The 13276-nt window shown below is 47.1% G+C and overlaps 1 protein-coding gene across 2 annotated transcripts in view; it reads left to right on the top strand.

Moving 5' to 3' along the window:
- kcnh3 (potassium voltage-gated channel, subfamily H (eag-related), member 3) overlaps positions 1-11341 on the top strand; it is a 74408-nt gene extending 63067 nt beyond the window's left edge. For both annotated transcript variants that reach the window (XM_069532545.1, XM_069532543.1), the window contains exons 10-15: positions 114-363; positions 4955-5169; positions 8254-8510; positions 9048-9148; positions 9253-9305; positions 10224-11341. In XM_069532545.1, the coding sequence (XP_069388646.1) occupies positions 114-363; positions 4955-5169; positions 8254-8510; positions 9048-9148; positions 9253-9305; positions 10224-11210 (1863 nt within the window). In that variant the 3' untranslated portion in view covers positions 11211-11341. The remainder of the gene's footprint in view (positions 1-113; positions 364-4954; positions 5170-8253; positions 8511-9047; positions 9149-9252; positions 9306-10223) is intronic.
- Positions 11342-13276: the final 1935 nt, after the last annotated feature.

Genomic DNA, 13276 nt, shown 5'->3' with positions numbered 1-13276 from the left:
AACAGAGGTAGAAGAAGAGAATCCAGAGACCTTTCAGATTTTTTATTGCTCTAGTTAAGTAGAAATTAGTTTCCAGTAAAAACTCTCATAAAAAACCTTTTTTTGCTCTTCAGCTCCTGAAGGACTTCCCAGACGAGCTGCGGGCGGACATCGCCATGCACCTGAACAAGGAGCTGCTGCAGCTGCCGCTGTTCGAGTCGGCCAGTAGAGGGTGCCTGCGCTCGCTCTCCCTCATCATCAAGACCTCCTTCTGCGCTCCGGGCGAGTTCCTCATACGACAGGGAGACGCCCTGCAGGCCATCTACTTCGTCTGCTCGGGCTCCATGGAGGTCCTGAAAGACAACACAGTGCTGGCCATCCTGGGTGAGTCAGAGGATGTAACAACTTCAGTATTCAGCTTATTTTATATTAAAAAAGGAGAAAATCCTCCCCTGAGTCTATTTTCTAACTAATGAAGGAACTGGATTAAAGAAATGTTGATGAAACATCTTCAGCTGAAAATATTAAGTGTGAGATTTGAGTTGTTGACTGTCGCAGTGCGACGTACATGCTGGTTACCTAATTAGACTAAAACGCAACAGGGGCGGTTTGTTGTTTGAAGGAAATGATGAATTTGCGACACAGAGGATTACCTGTCAGTCTAGGTGAGATGATCCTGATCCGCAGGACTCTGCGCTGCATCGATAATGAAGGAGGCAAACATTCATTTGAAGACGAGCGGAGAATCTGAGTCTGTTTGATAATAAATGCTGCTAATGAAGTACGGACCTTTTAAAGAGAGAGTTCAGTGATTACTGTTGAGATAAGTCTGCGGTGGTGGGTTTGATTTCATCCAATCAGACCTGCGGAGCAACTTGAAGTGGATTTGAGTGGAAATTAGCTTGATGAGATGAAGAGGAGGAAGAGGAGGAAGAGGAGGAGGACATACGTGTGTGTATCACTCAGACAACAAGGAGAGCTGATGAAAGAGCTGCTGTATGTGCCCTGCTGCTTTCAGGAGGTATCACCCTGAAGAAGAGATGAATGAGAGGATGGATGGAAGGATGGATGGAAGAATGGATGGAAGGATGGATGGATGGATGGAAGGATGGATGGAAGAATGGATGGAAGGATGGAAGGATGAAAGAATGGAAGGACGGATGGAAGGATGGAAGTGTTACAATGAATGTGAGCAGTGTGGATGCTCATTAGTGAAACAGTGAATTACCTCCTTTTGAATTAGTCCCATATATAAATAATTATTGCTGGTCCAAGTAAAATAGTGTAAATAAAATATCAATAAGTACATTCGAGTATATTCGAGTGTTCTGTTTCCTTTCTGTTGTGTTATATTTATAATAAACATAAGAAAATGAAACCATAAATGTTTTTTTTTAAGATTTCTAGGAGATAATGTACGTCATTAATTTGAACCATTCAGTTAAATCATTGATGGTGCAATTCCAATTTTGTGTTTGGTGAAAATATCAGTGAGCTGGATGGAGCCAAAGACAGGAATGTGTATGTGTGTGCGTGTGTGCGTGCGTGCGTGCGTGTCGGCATTTGAGAGACGTGAGATCATGCGTCCGTGCTCACATCGCTCTCTGGGGACGTGGAGGCGGAGCTGTGTTGAAGTCTAATATTAAACAGGAGTGATTTTCAGACCGTGTGGGAGTAAAGAACCATGATCACGATCACGTCATGATCCACGGCTGCTGTTACACATCTGAATATCACAACCACCGCATCACATGTCACCTCTGTACATTGTACACCACACACACTTCCTCTACTGCTTCACAGTCATTCGTTTACTTTGACTCTCTTCGTTCTTTCTTTCTGTTTCTCTGCCATGGACGTTCTGTTTTCACGTTCGGTTCATCGTTGGATTGTTTGTAAAATGACTGCACAGATTAGAACAAAACTTGGTGGAAAGACATTTTTCAACATTTACATTTAGTTTTTCCCAGAGAATAATTCATGAATCTTGATTAAACGAATCAACGAGGTGACGAGTGTTTTGTGATTTGGTGCAGCTTGATTGGATTTAAGAGACGGTTGGGTGTGAGCTGTACTCAGTCCCATGGCAGTTTGTTAGATTGTCAGGATGATCACCCAAAATATAATTAAACACTTAAAAAAGGGATGGAACACGTGATCATTTTCATTTTAATTTGTGGATCTTGATGAAACAAATCAGAAAGGACTGGTCGTTGACAGAGGTTTGAACTCTGCTGCCTGATTTCTGTACGTGTCCCTAATAAACTGGCATCTCAGTGTAAATGGCCAGATGTTAGTAGAAACTGACTGTACTGACATTTACAGATGTTTGCTGAATTTTAAATGAAAATCTGACTCTTGTGAACTCAGAGTTCGGTGTAGGTGTTTGAGATTAACTCCGACCGTCAGTGTCCCTATGATCTGCCACTGCCTCGTTCAACTGTCAGTCAGTCGACGCTGCCTCCGGTGACGTCACAAGTTCATTCGTGAGTCACCTCAGTTGTTTTTATTTCTACATACTGAACAATTCAAGAGGAAAGAACTTTGCGTTGACCAGTATTTAGTGGTTGTCATCCAAATTAAAATTGGAAATTGAGTGGTCGGACAAATCGTTGCACCTGTGACAACAGCTTTTCTTTCGTTGGACGAAATCTAATTTCCCCTGGATGTGCTTCAGAGCCTTTGCTGCAACTAATCCTGCGAGCGGGTCGAGGTGTGTTTGTGTGAATGGATAAGAGACGACGTGATAGAGGGAGAGACGCAGGAGACGGGGGGGGGGGTAGGATTTCTCTGGTTTGTGTGACAAGAACAGATGTACCTGTCACAAAAGTCAGTTTCTGCAAAGGTCACGTATTGTATTAATGGTTTGTGCTTGTGCACCTGATCGTGTGTGTGTGTGTGTGTGTGTGTAGACGGACCGCGGTGCTGTGCTGGTTTTAATAATAAATATATTGTACATTATTAAAGCAGTTTGATTATTAATGTTGAAGTGTGGCTGCAGCCTGCAGAGCTCAGGAAGCCCCTTATGGCCTTTACTCTGCAGCTAAACTCCAGGTTGGGATTAAACACTGCAGGAGAGATGGATGAAAAGATGAGTACCTGTTTGTTCAGTCATCGTTACACTCTATCAAGAGATGAAGGGAATATTCTGCATTCAACTCTGAAATCTAAAAGTAGTTGTAGTTTATTTCACTTTGTCCACCGAGAGGGTGAAATACTTTGCATAATTTCTTCTGTTCTATAATAACTGTCAAAATCCATTAATTCAAATAATTCATATTGTTTTCTCCCAATTTTATTTTCAAGAGCTGCACATTCACATGTTTAGATCTTTGTGTTGTTTACTGGTTTACACTCAGAGAGACTTTGGGTGGCACCATAGACTAAAGATGGACGACATGACAGTGAGGCCATGTCATTTTGGTTGCCCCCTGGTGGCGTGCTGCAGTATCGGTCTGCTCCATGTTAGCGGATAGAACATGAGCCAAACAAAGAAATTCTTACAAAGATGGTTTCTGTCGTAAAGGAGGAGTGAGTGAAAACAGTAAAACAAATGTTGTGTAAAAGTTTAACCTGGTGTCGCTCGTGAGTCGAGCAGAATCAGTGGATTGTCGGACTTTGTGTTAACTGTTGTGATCACGTCCTCCGGAAGTAGCTGAGACATTTGAGATTTTACACTTGAAAAGTTCTGGGACAGTTGACATTGATTAATCAAGCTTCTTTCATTTTTCCCTTCTTCTTCACCTTTACTCACACACACACAAACAGACACACACACACAGACACACAGACAGACAGACACACACAGACAGACACACTCTTAAATGTCACTTTCAAGTGTTGCTCTCCTGCTCAGTTAGACATTTCGCTGCGATGAGGAGGACAGCGTCGCTCTGAGCGCCGGTGTCACCCGTCGTCTCTGTGACGTGGAGCGGCTGGAAGGGAAAAAGGAAAAACGGGGGAATGGAAATTCAAGTGATGTGAAAAAGACGGGGGAAGGAGACGGAGCATGTGAGGAGCCGGATTAAGAAGAACAACAGATGGGGGGGGGTGAAGAAATACAGTGTGGTGCAGTGACAGCAGGATGTGGAGGTGGTTAGGTTCTGGGGGGGGGGGCTCTCCTCACCCCCTCCTCTTCCTCTCCTCTTTCTCACCCCGCCCATCCATTTCTCCTCAATCAGCCGGTGCCAATCTGCAGCCTGCCCCACGCACTCTCTCTCTCTCTATCCTTCTCTCTCTCCTCAGCTCCTCATCTTCACCTTCCTCTCCCTTGTGTTTTTCATCTTCACATCCTCCACACTCCCATCACCCATCTTAGGTCCCTGCTCGTCTCAGCCTCACCCTCACCCTGCCTCCCTCCATCTTGCCTCTGTTCCCTTTTGGTTCTAGTTTTTTCTTCTCCAACACCTCCTCTCTCCGCCCTCGTCTGCCTTTTCTTCTCCTCGGCTCTGTTCTCAGCCCTGAAACAGTCTTTGTATGACTTTCTCTCTTTTTTCCGAGCACTGCGGGGGGCTGTGTCTGTCAAAAGCCTCTCGCATTAATGTTGAGTCTGATACATTATGGTGTGTTTCCCTTTTGTGGTTCCATCGCACTGCGTCAGTGGTGACGAGCCGTCTGAAACAGTCACCACACTGTGTGCTCCGTTAATTATATTTATGAAAATGCTGCTGAACTGAACCTGTTAAATTCAACAACACCCTCAGTGGTTTAGCTGAACGGTGAAACGCCAGGACTTCGCTTCGCTGTATTACTCGTCAGAGTCTTTAAAACTAATCCACTCAAATGTGATTATCTCAAAACAATTAGTGGATGGTGGCCATGAAAAATAATCATCTGCATTCTCTCCTCCTCCTGTGGCTTAAATTACTTTCTCTTTCTCTCAGGTGTCGACAGCTCGAGAAAATATATATACTCTCTGGAAATGATGTTTTTGGAGATTTAAACGACGTGTTTGCGTGTCTGTGCGTGTCTCCAGGCAAAGGAGATCTGATTGGCTCGGACTCCCTCACGAAGGAGCAGGTGATCAAGACCAACGCCAACGTCAAGGCGCTGACCTACTGCGACCTGCAGTACATCAGCCTGAAGGGCCTCCGCGAGGTCCTGCGACTCTACCCCGAGTACGCCCAGAAGTTCATCAGCGAGATACAACACGACCTCACGTACAACCTGCGGGACGGCCACGGAGCTGACGTGAGTTTGTGTGATCGCTCAAATGTCCTTGTAATTCACAATTTAAATATGTAGGATTGAAATCTAAATGCCAATCAGTTGAACGCAAACCTCCGTCAAGGTCCATCGTTCCACTTTCCAATCAATATGCACCAATGTGTATATTATGAACACATTGTCCAGACCTGCATCCAGATGTATTGGGTTCTTTTCAGACTGAATCCTCCCACCGTGGTTTTGTGATAATACGTCCAGCAGATTTTGCGTAAAAACAAACGTACAGGGGTGAAAACATAAGCTCCCCGGGTGCAGTCAGTCGTTTGGAACAGACAACCTTGACGACCAGACAGTGGTTCACGAGTTTGTGTCGGAGCAACTCAAGTAGAAATATAGAGGCAGAAGAAACAAACTGTCCTGACGTCTCAGCTCAGTAAACAGTCAAGGACAGTCTGCAGGAATAAAGACTGTCTGTACATTGTGTATTTATAAAGGCCCAGTCTTCATCTTACAGACACAACATTCTGTGTGCAGCCTTGGAAAGCGCAAATTAAAAATGGAATTTCAAATGTCGATAACGTGCGGCCTGAGGAGACGCTCACCTTAAGGCGAGTCTGATGCATAAAAGCTATGCATGACCTCACTGACACCACTTTAATGCACACACACAGATCTGCGCACGCATCGCAATTTCTCCAGCCTCAAGCCTTGAAGTGCTTTTTCTCGACCAAACACACAAAACTGAATCCAGCACTTTCATCTGGTGCAGCAGTGGGAGCAAAACACCAGGACAAGAATAGCTCAGTGCTGCTGTTTGAAGCTGCCCTAATGCTAAAAATAGAGCACGAGGGGAAGCACGGGCTCTCCCTGACTGGCTGCGTCCCCTGCAGCTGCTGCTAAGATTGGATCCTGCTCGATATAAATAGCCCAGTCAGTCGAGAGGAGGAGGAGGAGAGACGAGGAGGAGAGACGAAGAGGAGGGGGGAACTATCTCATTTTTATATCTGCTCTTCCTCACAAACCTCCTCTCGCACTGCAGTCGTGTTTGTTTCTGCAGGGCACAGCACGTTTACTGCAGAGTGTGAGCGGGGTGCAAATGTGTGCTCATGTCAGTGTGTGTCTGTGTGTGTGTGTGTGTGTGTGTGTGTGCGTGTGTGTGTCTGTAGCAGTGTGTGGAGGACACACAACCTGCCGCCCCGGTCTGGATTGCAGATGTCCACCGTGGTTATGTATGCAAAGTCCTTCTGGTACCAGCAGCTCAGGGGTGTGTGTGTGTGTGTGTGTGTGAATATGTATGTAAGACTGCACAGCTTCATTCTCAAGAGGGTGAATGAGGGTGTTCATAACAACAAGAACAGAGACGTGTGAGCTTCATGAAATATACAAGAAATGATGATCTGGAGGAAGAAGGAGAGAATGTGGGAAAGCTTCAATGAGACGAGAGCAGCGACGGTTGGGTTTTCAGAGCCTCCGTGCTGATTTGCAGGCTGCACACAGACTCTCTTGACCCTGGAGCTTCGGCCAAAACTATGCAACGTGCAAGAGCAACCAGTTGACCGAGTTCACCGAGCTGTGCTGGAGAAACCAAGGGAGGTTACAGCCTGCTTTGTATCCCGTGCTCATGCTTGCCTTTCAGTCTCTGCAGCAGAAACGTGACATAAGAAAAACACATAACCTACACGTACTGTACAAACACACACACACACACATGCACAGACACACGTACACACTCATGCAACCCTCGCACTGCTGCACCATCAATAAGAGAAGGAGCACTTTGTTCATTCTTGTTCTTGCAGGCGCACATACAGTTTACATACATCCTCATACTGAACGTGTGTCCCTGCACATACAGCTTAATCACACACACACACACACACACCATGTGAAGGGAATGCAAACTTCAGTACACCCCCCCCCCCCCCCACCCCCCACCCCCCCACCCCCCCCCCCCCCCACGCGCACACAGACACGTGCACGCCGACACGCGGCAGGCACACACTTATCACGCCCCCGCATCACAGAGCGTTCCTTGGTTTCCTCTGGTGCTGGGAGCTAAGATTAGAAGAAGAGAGCTAAAAATACATTACGGTGGCACAGGAGGGGGGGTAGGGGGGGTCGGCTGAGGGGAGGGAAGTGGGGGAGGAGGAGAAAGAGGGAGAATGCTGAGCCGGCAGGGAAGGAGAGGAGAAGAGGGAGACTTGATTAAAGGGAGAGAGCAGAGGGGCGTAGGCTCGTCTGCAGGATGAGATATGAAATGTTGTCATTTCTATCTGATCCAGTCGCTCTGCATTAGAGATGTTATGATATATTCTATTTATATAATCACTGTGTGTGTGTGTGTGTGTGTGTGGGACATAATTAGAATTTAACTGTAAATCTCTTCATTTCTCTTTCTGACATCGTCCCTCGAGGGGGATGGGAGGGACAAGTCTTTACTTCTGGTGTCTTCAGATCTTAATACATTGAGCCAAATATTTCATTTTTAAAAACTTATTTCACTTTTCTCTGCGAAGATCTGAACATTGAGAGGAAAAGAAAACCTGAGTGCTGGATTGTTGCCTCTACATTTGTCTGTTATTGAGCAGGAGCACATAGAAACTACTGGATGGAAACTTGTTGGAATGATGATGTGGCTCAGGGACAAAGATCCAGGAATTTTTTTTCCCACTTTCACATTTATTTAGATATGATGTTATTTGACATCAGAGTTCTCGGAGAACAATTCATATTTCGGGGACTGATAATTATGAGATCCAAATAAAAACCAGGATGAATTTAAATGTGGTTTCATACGGAGACTGGAATAGAATGTGCATCACAACACCAGAGTAAAGCTGTGAAAGAAAACAGGCTCAAAAAAATCTTCTAAAAATAAACGAGAATATTCTGGAGGAGAATTGTCTCCTTATACGCTCTCTGTCGGAGGAGGGAGTGTTGAGGTGAGAACATCGCACATCTAATGTTGGAAAACTCTGATGTTTGTCTGCCACCCACAGTTACAGCCTCGTCACTACGCTCCATTTACCGACACTGAGTCTCTGTATATTCAAGAGCCTCACATCCACTGCAGATACATTCACACTGTGGTCGTCCTCCCTCTCTCAGGTGGACTGGGAGAGTAACGGCGGCCTGGTGAAGAAGCTGCCATCGATCCGTGAGGATGAGGAGGGCGACGAGGAGCAGAACTCTGTGTCCCGTGCTCCTCGCTCCCCGCTGCGCCTCAGCAGGGGCCTCAACTCGCCCCTGCGCTCCCCTCTGCTGCCGCCCAGGCCGTTCCGAGCCCCCTCCGAGCACATACGCCCCACCACCCTGCAGATACCGGTGGTCAGCTTCTGCAGTGCACCGCCTGAACTCAGCCCCAGGTAACACACACACACACACACACACACACACACACACACACACACAGAGTGTCCACACATGCATACATACGCACACACACACAAAAATATGCACCCACATATACACGCACACACACATGCATTCACACACACACATACAAATACACGCAAATAAACACACACACGGATACACAAACATGAACACACACACAGAGGTCACTGCGAACGACAGCACAGTCGAGCATCACTAATATTCTCAGAGTGAGATCAGAGAAACTGCTGCACAATCTGCAGTCTGACGCTGCAGCATAGGTGCCGGGCTGCCATGGCAACCAGCAGATCACATGGGGCCTGGCTGCTGTTAGAAGGTGTAAAGATTTTCACACTGTGGGAAAATGTGAGGAGAGTAAACGTGTGTGTGTGTGTGTGTGTGTGTGTGTGTGTGTGTGTGTGTGTGTGTGTGTGTGTGTGTGTGTGTGTGTGTGTACACGAGCTGCTGATGGATGAGTTTGAAACATCTGTGATTACTTCTCTGTCCCCCCCCCCCCCCTTGCACAGATTCGTGGACGGCATCGAAACAGAGACGAGCTCCACCTCGTCACAGAAGTTTGAGTTCAGCCCCAGCCTCTCCCCTGCAGCTCCGCCCTCCCCGTACCCAGGTAACCCACTGGACCACCGTGTCAGATCCGTGTGTGTGTGTGTGTGTGTGTGTGTGTGTGTGTGGAGGATCCACGTTCATGCATGTGTGTTTGTGTTGCTGCAGGAATCCGGGAGCAGACTGAGATCAAGCAGAGTGTTTCCAAACTGACGGAGGAGGTGAGTGATGATGAAGATGAGGAAGAGGATGATGTTGCAACAAGGCTTTAATTATCAGCTGTTTCATAAACTACACAACAGATTTCACTGTAAAATGGTGCCAGGCTGAGGAAATGTCTTTATTTTGCTGCGTACAGCGCCACCATGTGTCCATTCATGAAACACTTCTCATTTGGCTCATAAATCTTCAAACTCAACAATGATTCTTAGAAGTTAAATAATCTTTTACTCTGTAGTTTGTTTTTTCCCCACTATCGAACGGTTTCTGCCTAAAAATTTTCACATCCACTAAATGTAGTAGTGCTGTACGCAGGGGTGTTACCATGGTAACATTCCTGATGGTTAGTTGTACCATTCTAATCTTTTAAAAAACTTTGGTTGATCTTGCAACAAGTCTGAAATATTAATTAATTTAATGAATGCGTTTTTTTAACGTAAGAAAACACCGATGTTCTGAAATATCTTTAACGATCTAAAACCCCACTGATATTCTTACAAACACCAGTTTCTGCGTAAAAACTTTGCCACCGACACAAATATCATGACACTGAGTCCTGCACATGAAATAGTTACGCAGTGGTGGAAAGTATAAAGATCCTGTGCAATTTCTGTTTTATGCTACGATATACAGTATTTCTGCTCCAGTATCTATTCCAGTTTTCACATTACAATATACGATCGGCTCGTAAAATACAATCCACGGGTAAATATAAGAACATCAACATTGAACAGACAGACCGAGCTCCAGATGTGAAGGGATGGTGCTGCTCTAGTGTTTGATCTGAGGACATGAGTCTTATTGATGTTAGATTATGTCTTTGATGTTGTGGACTTTGTCGTGTGGACAGTGAGACACTGGGTGATGTCCCCTCCTCTGGTTTCCTGTGTGTTGACGCTGTGTCTCTCGTCCTCACACAGATGAACAGTCTCTCCAAACAAGTTTCCAAGCTCAGTCAGGAGCTGCAGGAAATGACGCTCCTCCTCAAGCCCCTCCTCCAAGTGGCGGTGCAGCCGATCCTGATGACCATGGTGCCAAATTTAACCCCGCCCCCTAGCAGTGCCAGCCAGCTGTCAACGAGCACCTCCCTCGTGGCGCCGCCCACCGCCACACCTTGTTCCCTCCAGAGACCGGACTGCCATTCTCTGTTGGACAGTGGAGACATGGAGGGAGTGGACTTGCCAGGATGCCTCCTCCCAACTCCTCACGCACCAAAAATGTTTAATTCTTCTCCGTCAGCGTCGCCGCAGCCTCAGTCCAGGTCCCCGGGAGGCGGAACCAAGAGCCCTGTGAACTCTGACCATCTTTCACCTGAAGAGGGTTTTCCTGATGGGTCCCCGGCCCCCAGGAGCCTCCACGCTTCCTCCAGTAACGGCGTCTTTGTGCCGTCGCTGCAGGAGCAGCCTCCCCTGACCTCTCACACACCTTCACCCTCTCTCTCCTTCTCCATGTCTCTCTCGTCCTCGCTGTCCCTCTCACCCTGCCAAGGCCCGCACCCGTCCCGACCTGCCAGCTGTGCCAGCAGAGGTCTGCAACCCCCGCCTCCCTCCCAAGACACCTCTCCTCCCTTGTCCTCCCACTGCTCTGCTCCCCCATCACTAACGTCCTCTCCTGGAGACCAAAGGTTGAGGCCTTCCCCCTCCGTCCCCCTCATGTCCCCGGCCGTCCCCCTGCATCCCTCCACCCTCTCCCTGCCCTTGTCTCTGGACCTTGTCACTGCATGGAGAAGACAGGGAGGAGACACCCAGACTCCAGCTGGGTGTAAACCACACCTGCGCCACGGGGACGCCAGACCTGTCCCTCACCCCCAGGAGCTGGAGATGCAGGAGTGGGGACGACAGGCGGAGGAGGGGAGGTCCTCCACAGAGCACATCAGCTTCATCGATGAAGAGGAGCCAGCGTTATGAATGAGCTGGAACTGAGCAAACGTGAGGGGTGACGGTGAAGTAGCAGATCAGAGAAAGTGAGGACAGGCTGAAAACCAACAGGAAACAGACGCCTGCACTAAAAGGACAGACAGGTGGACAGTCAGCTGATCAGAGTGAGGGAACCGTAGAACTACAGCAGGACGTCTCACAGTATCAACACTCGAGTAGCTTCAGTCCATCCGGGCAGCGTCTGGGTCTCACAGGACCAGAGCACATCTTCTTAAACCACCACCATCGATCTGTGGAGCCTCCGGCAAACAAACTCACAATTATTGTTCTTTAAAGCCCAGTATGGATTTCTCCTCCTCTCTGAGGAACAAACACAGATTTCTCAGCTGGACGATCTAAAGCACCGACACCGGGACTGGGAATGTACGTCTTCATTCAGTCTCAGTCGTGTCAGATCTGCTCAGAACACACGTTGAGCCTGTTTGCAGTTTTCTGCTCATCCACTGGAGTCATCTCTTCACACACATGCGCCTCACGACATTAGAAGATGTTAGCGTCGGTTTATTTCCCTGTAGAGAAGTTTGAAGCCCGCAGTCTAGCGGGTCGGGGTCGTGTGCCAAAGACAAAAGCAAGATTTCTGGAAGAAGAACTGCGCGGATACAAATATTTCACTGTTTATTTCACTACCATGACTGTTTACAACCAGCCTACCAGATTGTATAGCAAACTCCCACATCACTCCTGAGCTTTAGCCATCCAGCCATTCGTGCCTTCTCCACATAAAGACATTCCTCTAAAGCCCCTCAGCTGCTGACTGCAGGCAGCATTTGGATCAAAATTTACACCAGAAAGCCATAGACGACACATTCAGAGAACAACTGCACCTTGATCTAACGTGGAACTCTTTGTTTATTTATTAGATTTATTTTTGTCGATGAGGAAATATATTGCACTTCTGGGACGTGTGAGGCAGAGGAGGAAGGTTTATGATTCAAGGTTTCACTCCAGACTGAGTGTAACCTCCCCGACTCTTATGTAGCACACACACACACACACATATACACAAAAACACACACACACACACACACACACACAGAGCATATCTTGGAATACGCACACTTCATCATCTGCATCCTCTTTCCCCACCCACCGGTACGAGGCACCAGCCTAGAGCTCGAAAACTACGCTACCCAGGCTGCATCACTCTGGAGGTCTCAGGACTTCAGTGCATTTCTGTCTTTGCTTTGCCGAGGTGCTTTGTGCACGGCGTTATATACAATGTAATATAGAGAGTCAGATTTCTGGTTTCTATTTTCAGTAACGGGGAGCAGGGCGAGGGACGAGTCGGACTCTGGTTCACTGAGCAGAACTCCCGTCCACGTCTCAGGAGCTCGGATCCCCGCAGGTTTTCTCTGAGGCTGAGAGGGAGGGCGCAGGGTGGGGGGGGGGGGGGGGGGGGGTTTCCAAAAGGTTTTAAATCAAATGCATGTCACAGCTTCTTTTTGCATGAGGAATGTGCCTGCTTTTGAGCTGTGGAGGGCCGGGGGGCTGATGGGGGAGTTAACGGACGGCCGGCCCTGCTGGAGGCTGCTGGGTTTCAGATGTATTTTGTTAATGACTACTGTTACATTTAAAAAAAGAAACTTTACCAGGATTACAAACTGTACAACAATAAAGAAGTGTTGTTTTGTAAGATCTGAGCCTGTGTGAGTCCACACGTGTGTCAGCATTTCATGTGAGTCTCAGAGGATGTTTAACATTGACTCCAGCCCCCCCCCCCCCCATGAATCAAAGAACAAGTGGTTCGAGATAAATCATGAAATTCTTTTAGTAATTAAACATTATTTGGAAAAAGAAAACATTTGATTACTGAAGCAAAAATAGATTTGACTCATTTTCCTTATTTTATTTAAGCAAAGGAGTCAAATATTGTTACTGCATCAAATATTGCATGATGGTAAAATAAAAGTTTGGATTCTGAAATGTTGGTCGGACAAAACTCGGTCGGTGAGAAAACTTTTACTATTTCCTTTTACAAAGAAAACAATGAATTGATCAATTGTTGGCTGCAGCCCGAGTTTATTGATCCAGGTCGC

This window comes from Paralichthys olivaceus, chromosome 10 (genome assembly GCF_024713975.1).
Source record: "Paralichthys olivaceus isolate ysfri-2021 chromosome 10, ASM2471397v2, whole genome shotgun sequence".
NCBI classification, from domain to species: domain Eukaryota; kingdom Metazoa; phylum Chordata; class Actinopteri; order Pleuronectiformes; family Paralichthyidae; genus Paralichthys; species Paralichthys olivaceus.
Note: the sequence above shows the minus strand (reverse complement) of the source record. Positions and strands in the feature narration are given on the sequence as shown.